We start from the raw sequence: 12887 nt of genomic DNA, 5'->3' as shown, positions 1-12887 counted from the left end.
GCTGCAACAGGACAGTGAACTGCCCACACGGTTTCTTTTTAAGTAACAAAATACAATGGGATTTAAGCAAAACTTGAACAAGCGAATAAGGAAACCCACCCTAGGATCTTACTCACGTTCTTTCCAGCTGTGCTTGTAAATAAGAAACAGAGATACTAGGTGTGCCATTAGAGCAAAATTTCATTTTTGTTGTAACGATCATGGATAGGGACAGACATTTTACTAATGGCCTCAGGATGCTGATGACCATAAGCCTGTCAACTATTCTCCCAGCACTTCCACATTTTGACTGTTTCTAAACCAAGTCTTTCAACAATATCTGCTTTCAATCAGCAGTATGGGAAAGAAAAAAAAAAAAAAAGGAAAGCTTTCATGAAATCCAATAGGAGCATTTTGCTTTTATTAACAGAGGAAGTCAATGCCTTTGCTACTTCTAAGGCCTGGTCATTAGCGCTGACTCCAAATGTAAGAACTTTGTATCAAGCTCAACCACAACTGTGGCTCGGGGTAGGTTAATTACAGTGAGAAAGCCAGCATATGAAGTTCTCACATCTCCTGCTTATCATGGAGGAGAACACTTACCTGCAGCTGGTGGGCTCGGCCAGCTGCAGCACAAGGAGGACTGTAAATTCGCTCCAGTGACTTGCAGCTGGGGTGTTGAAAAACACATATATCATACTAATCATTAGCCTTGTGTGTTGGACAAGTAGAACATCTGTGTTTAGATAACACAGGCCTGTGATAAACTTTGAGGCACCCTATTGAACATGCTTGAGATTCCTGCTCTGCTTCAGGAAAGATCAAGGCGCAGTAGTAAGCTATGCCTGTGTGAATCCCCGATACACAGGCACAACAGGCAGGGTCAGTGATTCTCTAGCATGGACCAAGCTCAGCCTGGCGGTGCTTCAGGGATCCCCCAGCTGACGAGGTAACAAAAATAAATTTACTCTTTGCATTTCATCCATGGTTTTGTGGTTGCTCCTGCATCCTGCGTGTGCTGGCTCACACATTAGCCATGGCCTTCTATTACAACTTGGCTCCACTTCCAGAGACAACTGCTCTGATGGCTTGCTGCCAAAGAAAGGTAATGCCTAACTTTCCTTTTTCCCAACCGTCATATCTCCTCTGAAAGCCTACCTCTTCCTTTGGCACTCCCAGAAAGGACTTTTTCAGTACCTTGGGCCAAGAGATTGCTGGGTTTCCTCAGATCGGTTTGGGATAAAGAAATATATCAAATACCACAAGAGACACATAATCCCAGTTGTCACTGTGATCATTTAAAGCTGCTGTCCTCAATCTGATGCCATATGCCCTTGCAATTAGCATTAGAAGATGTAAAACTGTACTAATGGAGCAAAATGAGACTCCAGTGTACAGGTAAACAAAATCCACCCCTAGCCCAGTTCTGTAGCATGCTCAAAAGGGTGTTCTCGATCAAATGAGCACATCTCAGATCAGTGATTATTAATACCAAATATTATTGAATCAACCAATTGATCTAGAACAAATAGGAGTACACAATCTTTTAGCTGTCATAAGACTGGCACAGCAGACAGATGAAGGCTGATACAATTTAAAGTCTGCTTCTACAGTTTAATTTACTCAAATCTGTGAAACACCGACATTTTTGTCAGCTTGTACCAGAACAGCGTTTTGTGGTATGTGGCTGCAGGATTTAGAACCACTACAAAGAGCCCTCAAGCCCAATTTACATCAAACCACGGCCTCCGTTACATATGACTACAGTTTCATAGCAAGGATTTTTCAAAGCCTTAATCACCTTGAAATCACCATGAAAGAGTAATTCCTTAGATATTTAACCATTGGATTTATTTATTTATTTAACCTTCATCGATATCTGTGAAGAAGCAGAGAGTATTTGAGTAATTAATTAAAAATACCAAGGATGACAAGTACACACGGCCCTTGCTGCTACGGGCAATCCATGGCCTACAACCTCTTCCAGGTGTTGCAAGAAACTTGTCTCATCTGTTCTCTACAGAAGCCACTTGACTTACACTCAAGGGCAAGCAACCAGAGAAGGCTGTATTTCACATGTGTGAGCCTCAGAGGCCCTACACAACCAAGACAGACATTTTGATAAAAAAAAAAAAACAAAAAACAAAAACAAACCCACAAAAAAACACCAAACAAAACACACACATACACAAAAAAGCCAAAACCCCACACCCTATCCTAGCATGACGCAGACATTAGGGTACAGCCACATTTGTAATTACACCATCTATATAATAACAACTGCTATGAGCAGCAGCTCATAGAAAGCATAGATCACACTTCAAGGCATCATCTCAACTCTTCAAAGCTAACACGGAAAAAATGAGCATTGAGATTTTTTTTCCTTCCTATTAAATACAAACTATCCACAATTACGAGTTAAAACGTGTGTGAACTTAAAAACATTTTAGAACAGAAAAGCTGACAAGTCACTTTTCTTCTACTCTTCAGGCAAGATACCTGTTCAGGTGTAAATACAGTCAACGTCACTACACAGGTCATGAAGGCCAAGAGAAACCTCAGCCCAAAGTTTCTGAATTTATTTATAAACCCAAAGACATCTTAACTACAAATTAAGTCTACTTGTTTTGCATTATTTGCAAGCCTTTTAGTAGCATTTCCATTGATTTATGGATAGGTGTTTGGTATTACAAGGAAGGAGGTAACCCTCTCCCACCTTACATGCACACACACATATAAGGGCAGCTTCTTACATGTTTCAAAAAGCCACTGTTAAATGTTAACAGTGTACGATAAAAAGGCAAAAAAAAAAAAAGCAAAATATTTTGCAGTGTCCTTCACATAAAAACTAGTGAATCTTTCAAGGATTATTTAGAATGGCTTTTTATTTTATTTAGAACATTTTTCACTAAAATTTTATGATTTGGGAGAATTCAAAACTATGTTTTTTTAAAAAAAAAAGTAGCGATAAGAATACACTTCTCCATACTTTTACATAAATACTCCTCAAAATAATGAGGCTCATACAGAAAGAATTCAAAAGTGGAATTAAGAGCTCGTGTTTTCCAGCCTGTTTCTTTAGTATTAAGTGGTACTTCTAACAATAACAGAAGAAAATAGGCTGTCACGTCTCAGTAACTCACCGAAGCTGCTAACAGTTCTGCAGTCCGTCCCTCCCCATCATTATTGTCAACTACTGACGTTTCTGCTTTATGCATTTGCCTTTCTATTGCCACCTCTCTCCGATTGAGGCGTTAGCAGTCGCACAGCACTTACCAAATACTTTAAGCACAACTCCAGCTGAGGGTTGAGGAACTGCATCTAACAGCACAAGGCCAGAAAGACTGGAAAATTACTTTTTTGTTCACAAAAAACACACAGGTTACACTTTCGTAACTGAAGAGATGACTTAGCACTGGAAGCAGTAAAATCCAAGTGAACGCGTGTCCTTTGACTCCTTGACTACACTTAACATCAGAACCTTACACCAACTACAGAAATATTATTGGGAAAGCCCCGTGTGAGCTTCAAACCGCTGACAGCACCTCTAAGAGGTATTTGTAAATTTTACACACAAGCATCACAGCAATAGTCTAATTAAAGCCAGTTACAGCTGGAAACATAACACATATTATAGCCAGCTTCTGTCTACCACATAGCATCTTAGATAAGTAAGAATTATGCAGGCTATAAAAGATGTCCTGAAACAGTTAAAACATAGTAGCTTTAAGAACATGCCCAAGTTTAAAAACAGTGAACTGTACCTGTGGTTTTAATATGAATACCCACGATTTTCACTGTTACACTAAAGAAGGTGTTTCATTTTTTACAATTTCCCCTCTTTTAGCACTTCATGAGCACGCTGCCATCAGCGCCTGCTTGTATAAGGACCACAGGGCAAAAGCAGTAAGCGATACAGGTTCACAAAAAAGCTGGCAAGGGAAAAAACGAGGCACGGTAAAGCTCCTAGGAAAATCTACTTGCAGATTTCAAATGAAGTATTTTTACAAAGCTTACATTATCCCAGGATCCATTTTCTAAACCGCTAAGTGTAGCTTTATAGCACGTGTGCTTCAAGACAAGTTCATTGGTTCAGAAACATCCATCTGAGAGCAGGATCAAAACTCCAAATCCACTGCACAGAGATACATATATATATATATATATCACACACACACGACGATCACTGTCAGCCTAATTGGCATTTATCCAAAAAGCTGAAGTGGCAGAGTGGTGACTGTATATCCTTCTAATTGACAGAACTATAGTTTTAGATTAATTATTGTTTTCTCAAACGACACACTAACATTCACATCAGTTACAAAAGAATGGTAGTCACAGCTGAACTGCTGCAAAGCCAGGTGACAACTGTCTGGGACTAATTCCATCTCTGATCCCTTTTTGTTCTTTTCAGATGTATACCTTCTCAAATCCCCCACCTCTCCCCTCCAGGTAAAGGCACAAATCCCCCACCTCTCCCCTCCAGGTAAAGGCACATAATTTCCCCATATCTCAGACCGATTTACCACTGCATTCCTCCTATCCCCAGCCAAGTTCACCTGTGATTATCTGAACAGATTTGGTTTGCCTTCTGCACCTGCAGGCTCACATCTAGAGAAACAGCTATAGATGAACACCCAAACAGCACAGACACCAAAGCAGGGAAAGATGACTAAGAAAAAGAGAGTTTGACACACACGCAGCTGGCAGCAAAGCCATACATGTGGTTTTTGCTCCTTTCTGTGCATAAGAAGCCTGGAAGGGTCCTGTGATCTCTCAATCTCTGCCTTAGAAAGCAGCATCTATTAACAGAGAACATCACACCTTCTCCAAACATTTCATCACCTTGTCTATTAGAGCAAGACACTTAAGCAATCACGGTCCCTTTACTTCCAAACAATGAATAAAAATGGGAAGAGGCGTACTGCAGGAGGTAGAATCATTAAGTCTAACAGCTTCATCCACTCCTTTCCCTTTTCGGACACTTGTGGCAAACTTATTTTGACACCACCTTCTGTATACGTTTTCCTCTGCGACTTGCTGTTAAGCCAAATGGACATGCTTATACAGGAAAATTTAGTAATTCTTAACACCCTTAAAAGCAATTATGAACAAGACCGTCACAGATTTCGCAGCAGCGTTCAAACCAAGGAGCAGCAGCCCCACATTTGGCGACAGCCACACGCCACCACATGCTGTCGGGACACCTAACGGCATCGCGTGAGCCCAGAATCCCGACACGCTCTCCGAAAGCGGAGCCCAACAATTCAGAAGGCTGCTCTGCATATAAAGGGGAAGCGGTATAAATAACTATAAAGTTACCAGGAAAGTTAATTAAGTTCCCTTCTCGTTTAGTGATGCCTACCTTGGCTAAAACTGCTCACCCACCCTCTCCCCTGTGAATGGGGATTCACACAGTTCACTCCACCGAGCTGGGAGCGAGACCTTTTTGCCTTACGCACCAGCCGAATGCTGCAAAGTTTTAGATGTACCTTTTGAACTAGGAAGCACTACAATGCAAACAAATGGGCGTTATTCAGTTCCACTCTAAATGTCTAAATCACCGCCTAACTCTACAGTTTTCCTCAAAACATTTGTAGGAAACTGGCATTATTTTAATTTTTTAAGAGATTATTAGTGAAATAGTGGCCCGGCAATATTCCAACCTTCCTTTAAAAAAAGGACATGCCATAAAAAAAAAAAAAAGGGACGTGTTTGTAAGAAGTAATCTACATGGTATACTGCCACCTTTTACAGTAACACACAAAGTAAAAAAGTCCGTCTGGATCTAGATGGTTCTGACGAATAATATCTTGTATAAACCATCCAGCATCATCCCAGTTACCCTAAATCTAAATCATTTCAGTCCCATCAGACGACTGAAGAAAAATTCCCTTCCAATTGCACGGGAAAGAGCACAGAACCTTTACTCTTTGTTTCAAAACAAGTTTTTATATTGAGGGTTTTTTTTTTTTTTCTTCTTCCCCCCCCCCCCCCCCCCAATAGGACCAGTGTTTTGGAAAACATCAGAAAAGATACAGTGTGCTCTCACAAATGTCCTATGTATTTCACTCTGGCTAATTCCTTTTCATCAACAGGCTAGTCTGAGAGCAAAAGTAGTTTCTATTACTGAACTACTCTACTACTGAATAGTTTTTATTCCTGAAAACAAGTTTCGTCCTTTCGGACAAGCAGCACTGCTTCAGTAGAAGTACAGATATAGATTCTGAAGGAAAATACACAGTTGTTGAGCACTGTTGTAGTACCCTACAAAATAGAGTGAGAAATTCTCACCCAAATTTCACAGCACACATTACATATGGCAGCTCTTTCTTGTCCACACCAAAGAAGGGGAAACCTCTCAATTTTCCAAAGCCTTTTGAAGGCCAGCAAGTGTCTCCTGTTAGTGACAGTATCTATCCTTTCCCTACAGTCCAAGGGTGAGATTTCTGATTCCATACGTCTAGGTTCAACACAACAAAACCTAGCCAAAAATGTATAATCAAAATCCTCCAACTGTAACCTGTAATGCAATACTACTTGCTTTCCAGGAAGTCACTTTATGCTCCCCTATATACTTTCAAAGGCAACTGCTACAAATTCAACTATCCACATGTGCTAGAAGACCTTAGGTTAACCTTTAATTAACATTTTTAACTACACAAAACAGATACTCATATTTTATAGGTAACAACTTGCAATGAATTGTCTATTATCATTCTCAAAAACAGATCCCAAAATGAAAGGCTGGTAGCTCCTTAGTAAGCCTTCAGGCTGGAAACTCCCAACTGGAAATATTTTTTTATATAGTTTTGATAATGCTTAAGAATTTTCAATACCAGAACCCCATATTCATTCTTATTTAGTAAGTTCAAGTGTTGGGTTATGAAATTACCTAAGTGGAGTACTCCACTGGATAAGACTGACTTTGAAAATCCAAAGGGCTGGGATCCCTTTTAGGGTCAGCCCTTAATTTAACACCAAACACGCAGTCATCAAATCAGAAGGATTTCTCAAAGGAAAAAACTCTTAGCTCAAGATAGAAACTTTTAAGGAAAAAAAAAAAAAAAAAAAGAGTCTTTCACTTCCTCAAACTTTTCCAATTCAAAGGGCTAGGTGTTGTGGAGCCCAAAAATTCAAGGTCTTATTCCAGTCCTCAGTCAGAATTTTTGTCCATACATTTTCTCTTCAGAAGGCTATTTGCTTTACAATTAGGGAGAACCTCATGCCAGTTTCAGAGAAGAAATAACACGCACGTTTGCCTTTGAAAAAGACCGGGATTTTCTAAACAGCTCTGGTATTGAGTAAAGTTCAAAAATAGAGTAAAGGAACTAGACAGCAATTAATCAGAAATCCATTATAATTTAGGGAAAAGTAAAATTGATAGCCAGCACAGACATCTACAAACGTACACATTTTTAAACGAGAGCTATGACCAGCTTGTAGCTCTACAACGGGATGGATAAAATAGTCCTGTGAGCTATCTCGCTCTGTCTGCTGGCCCATGGGATTCTCCATACGCTCACAAACAGCGGCAAAGTCCTTGAGCTCAAGTAAGACTAGGAACTTGCAGTAAGAACTCTGAGAGCAGAAAATCTTGGTTTGGGAGAAATCTTGTAAAGATAAAAGTAATGTGCACTAAAGACTATCGTACAAAATGCCATGTGGGACATATACAACCTCAATAACGTTCTTTCCCTGTATCAACGTGTCATTTATCCCCTAATGACTCTACTGCGTTTACACAACCACTTTGATCTGACCTAAATACAAGCTACTGCTGAAAGGATAAACCCCCCTCCCTTTCCCCACACTACACTCCTGTTGCAACAACTGAGGAAAACGAGGGAATTGATTAGTATGGACCATTTCACAGGAGGTTGGGTGGGAAGGATGGGGAAAAAAAAACCATCACCAAAAATGAGAGAGACCAAGCCACCTTTAGCTACATGATTTCCAACACCCAACTCAACGCAAGTTGGAGGCTCACAAAAGCATGAGCATCCCTTCCAGTCAACTCTCAGATTAGCCCGAAGCAATCAAGAAACCATGGCTTAAGGAAGCTGCACCAAGAAGAACTGCAAACACAAGGCTGCTACAACCCCACCACCCGTAACTACTGAGCCTGACGCCTGTTTCCAATCAAACCTGACTGAGCAGCTTGATTCTCTTAGATAAGGAAGTTCCTACAAGTTTTGTGAAAACAGATGGCCCCGTAAAGAAAACAGACTTTGTACTCTACCACTCAGAGCTATTAGCTACAGTGTGAGCTTCCAATGTGTTAGGTGCCAGAGAACTAGGAAGAGGAGAAAAAGGCGGCAATGAAGGACAGAAACCCCCCGATTTAGAACTTGGATCTTTTTCAACATCACACTCAACCAAACATAAGACAGATGCATTGAAAAGCAGATTTCCCCAGTATCACCATATATGATGGGAAGGGGTGGGAGCAGGGGGGCAGATACACAGGAAACAGGTCGGAAAGATGCATACCAAAACTTACTATGGAAAAAAAAAAAAATTCAAAGGAAAAAAAAGGAGTTAGGTGAGAGATACAGTAAGCTGGGATTGTTCAGTGTTATTCAACAATCCTCAGTGTTTGGCAATGAGGTTTATTTGTAGACTCCAATAAGCTCATTAAATATTTGACAGGATATTATGGAAACATTTGTGCGTAACTGAAACAGCAAGTTGTTTTTCCTGTAGTTCATTACAAGTGTCATTACTTCCAAATAAACCGTAATTCATCAGCATTTTATTCCCCTTGAAGACTGTAAGATGAAAGGTTTGGGGTCCAAGGTTAAGTGTCCTCATCTTGGGTGGTAAACTAGGCCCTTAGGCTCTGTGGCATTAGATAACCAAAGGAAGGTATACTTTTTAAAAAAATATAATGACAGTCTTGATACAAAAAAACACCAAGTAGCAACACATAAAAACCTAGAGGTTTACAGAACAAATTCCCACCTCTTTTCTGCTGTTGTCTCCAAAAAGAGAAAATAAAAGTTTTGTTTCACTAGAATCCAGATTCATACACTCTATGCTCTGCACAAGAACGCAAGTCTTAGCTATTAAAGCTACATAGTAAGACACAAAGATACCCAGTTTAAATGTACAGGTGATAAATATTGTGGAAGACTCTACTAACGTGAACCAAACAAAAGACTTTCAGTAGTCTGTCCCACCAGTAGGGCCTGAAAGCAGACAATCCTTTCGTGTTAGAAACGCTTTGGTAAACATTCACATAAAACAAAATACTGACCCAACCCAGAATCCTGACATACCTGTAGCAGCTTCAGAGCTATTAACCTAATGGATAACTGGCACTAATAATACACAGAGAAGCACAGCAGTTTTTGACATTTTAGTTCTTGCTCCTGCCACCCATAGAAATTATGCTTCATTAACATCAAAGACCTTTCATTAACTGCTTACTGTCATCCCTGCTACTTACAGTCCTAACAGGTCAAACGCCTTCTTCCCTCGAGTCCTGGTCTGACAACCAGTGCCACCCTCCCTCTGATCGTATAAGCAAAAGCCACCTCCTGCCTGCCTCGGGCTTTTGCCCCCACCCCACATCATCCTCCCTCCCCCCTGTGGACAGCCTCCACCACTGTCAATGCCAGAAAGCGGATAATCAAACTACAAGAAAATTAAGTGCTATATATGTGGAAAATTACTTCCATACACTGAAAAGATTTCATCTCATGCTCGATCTAAAAGAAAAATAACCAAAAGTTAGAAATGTATCTTCTTAAGAGGGAGAGACTTGTGCTAGATGATGTGATTTTCAGAAATAACGATGACCAAATTCTCACAGAAGAAACTTAGCCAGTCATGTTATTTATCCTCAAATAAAAAGATTTCATCAAATTATGTTCTCATGTTCTAATGCAAGGGAAAAATATTTGGAATAGAAACGGTATTTCTACAGCATTTAAGTGCCTGACAAATATTTGCGCATATCTTTGGTTTACAGAGAATTTGGGGCTAAACCGACCAAACCACCTTCTTTTTGAAGGCAGCAAATGGCACCTACCGCCCTTGATAATATGGATTTAAAAAAAAAAAAAAAGTGTATCTTCTGGAGACGTTAAATACATTTCAGGTATGTTGCCTACCTTAATCAGAACTGTATTTAATACTGCACAACATTAACATATATTTAAATATTGCTGATAGGTAGAAAAATGTTATTATTTCCATTCCACAAAATGGGAAGCCACAGGCAAGAGATTAAACGCTCACCAAAAAAACCTTGTAAATGGTCAAAGAAATGCAGTTATGTCTCCAACTGCTGACCGGCTCTTCTACCGTTACGTCATGCATCTTCTACTTCTCCACTTGAAATTTTCTTTCACATTCACCCAGTAAATACCATTACAGCACGCAACAGAGAATGCACGCTGAAAAGTCAGAATCCCAGAAGCAAAATCATAGAATGGTTAGAGTTGGAACGGACCTTAAAGATCATCAAGTTCCAAATGTCTAGCAACGGTCAATATTAAGCAGCAACTTTTAGCAATACAAGATACAAATGTTTTAGAAGCCAAGAACAACAGTATTAAAGAGCAGTACTTGTTTTCTAATTGTCTCAAATCAAGGACTTGCTAATTATAATCAAATTAATCAAGACCAGACAAATCCAATAAAAGCATTGTATAAAAAATGGTGCATTCAAGTCCTAAAGCTTACACTGAGCAAAGCTAAACCTAAAAATGCTGCTACATCAGACCCAGCATAGTTTAAATTTTTTATATTTACCATCTAAGATCTTTTGGTTTGGTTTTAGTGCTTAGCTAACAGAAGTGAAATAAAAGAAGATAACTTTCTCTCCCCTTCCACTCAGAACTATCAAATGAATTTCATCACGCGTGTGATGTTTTAAAATTTCAGTCTGTATTTTTAAGATAGTAAAACCACCTGACTTAGCATTTATGGTACCTTTGTTCTAAATCAGATATTAAAAGATCATCCATGCCGCACCAGATATGACAGCAGAACGCCGATGTGGCGCGAAAGGAAAGCCACAGTCTTATCTCACAAAGATTAATATTCTCTGTAGCAACAAAAACACATCTTGTATCTCCTCTGTAGCATCTTACATTACTGACTGATTTAAAAAAAAAAAAAAGAAACAGATTGTTTTTTTCCCCTGAACCTTTGAGAACACCCCCATACACAGATGTTTTGCATACACTGGTGATTTTCAATCAAGAAACGCTTAGGCCTGGCTGCACCCACCCAAAAAAATCAAGTGAACTGCAATAAAAGAAAATAACTTGTGTCATAAAACAGAGGAAGTAGAGCGTTTCAATGGTTTCCTGTTGAGGGAAAAAAAAAAAAAGTCTGATGAAGTACAGGGTAGCAAGCTATTAGCCCAATTTAACCTAGAAAACTGGGAGGGCCTATTTAACTATTAGCCATTTAAGAATTTAAAAGTTGACGAACATCCTGTCTTACCAAGACAAAGCCATTGTTAAACTGTGGCAAACCTCTCTCATTTAATCTCTCGCTCTTCTGGAAGTTCAAATGACACCATCTCGTGTATATTTGTGAAGCCTTGCACGTTAAAACATCTACGGTATTAAAAGCGTTTAAGATTCAAGTATCATCTGTGTGGCATCTAGAAATTTAAAAATGTCTTGCTGCAGTGCTGATTCCCACTAGAATTCCTACGATCAGGCAGGAAAGCATCCCTTCTCTACCCAAGTTTGCACCAACCTAACAGGGAACCGCCAAACTAAGGAAAAAAAGAAAGCATTTCCAAGTAGTTTTCCCAGTTTTTCAGAGAGCCCCGAGACACGGGAAGGGGATGCTCAGCTCTCCCTGGCAGAGCTCACAGCGCAGGACGCGGCTCGGAAAGAAGGGAGCCGAGCACCTCCCCGGCCTCCTCTTCCTCCTCCTCCTCCTCGCACGGCCGCTTCCCGCGCAGAGCTCCCGAGGAAGGGCCTTTCCCTGCCGGCGGCTGCGAGACACACACCGGCGCCAGGCAGGGCTGTACCATCCACACCGACCGCCGTGAAGGGGAAGCGGAGCCTCGGCCGGGTCGGGAGAAGGCCCCCTGTTACACACCGCTGGCAGCTGAGGAAGAAAGCGCTGCCGCCTTCCCCCCGGGGACAAGGAGGGGATGGCGAGCGCCGGTCGCACCGGCGGCAGGGCCCGCAGTGGCTACCCGCTCCCGCCGCGCCCCGGCCGCTGTGAAAGAAGCCCGAAATCCGCCTCCCGGAGCGGGCTGCCCGGGCAGACCTCCGTCCCCCCCCTCCTCCGCACTCACCCGGGCGCGATGACCTGTCCGGGCCGCGCACACAGCTCCCGCACCACGCCGGGCCGCTCCGCTTTCAGCTTGCGCTCGGGGCCCGCCCGCTGCGGCCGGGTGCTGGCGCCGCTGGCGGCGGGCGAGGTGGGGGCGGCGGCGGGGCGCTGGGCAGGGGGCAGCGGGGCGCACAGCGCCAGCACCGACCCGATCTGCACCGCCGTCCCCACCGACACCTTCCACTCCAGCAGACGCAGCGGCCGCGGGCCCGGCGCCCGGATCTCCGTGATCAACCCCGACGGGCCCTCCGCACCGGGCCCGCCGCCCCTCTCCGCCGGCCCCTCCATCGTCCCGGTCGCTATGGCAACGCCGCCGCCGGCCCGGCAGTGGGCCCGGAGCCGCCACCGGGAAGGCGGGGGGAGGGAAGGGGAGGGGGGGAGGGAGTAGGGGGCTCCTCAACAGTCACCGGCAGCGCCGACAGCCAGCGAGGTCACGGCCCCTCTGCGCATGCGCCGGACACCGGGCGTCCGGCCGGACTTAAAGGCACAGGCGCACCCAGCTCGAACCGCGGGGGCGGGGCCGGGGCGCGGACGGTGGCGGCAGGCGGAGGGCAGGGCGGACTACAAGCCCCAGCGTGCCCCGCGCGTCCCGCCCC

At 42.7% G+C, this 12887-nt stretch overlaps 1 protein-coding gene across 2 annotated transcripts in view; it reads right to left on the bottom strand.

The window, feature by feature from the left end:
• The window catches only part of CTDP1 (CTD phosphatase subunit 1), a 115734-nt gene extending 103155 nt beyond the window's left edge, over positions 1-12579 (bottom strand). The window contains exon 1 of one of the 2 annotated variants that reach the window (XM_074146295.1): positions 12254-12579. In XM_074146295.1, the coding sequence (XP_074002396.1) occupies positions 12254-12579 (326 nt within the window). The remainder of the gene's footprint in view (positions 1-12253) is intronic. The other variant, XM_074146296.1, reaches the window with a different exon arrangement.
• Between the last annotated feature and the right edge of the window lie 308 nt (positions 12580-12887).

This window comes from Numenius arquata, chromosome 4, assembly GCF_964106895.1.
Source record: "Numenius arquata chromosome 4, bNumArq3.hap1.1, whole genome shotgun sequence".
In the NCBI taxonomy this organism is placed as follows: domain Eukaryota; kingdom Metazoa; phylum Chordata; class Aves; order Charadriiformes; family Scolopacidae; genus Numenius; species Numenius arquata.
This window is presented reverse-complemented; position numbering and strand designations above follow the sequence as displayed.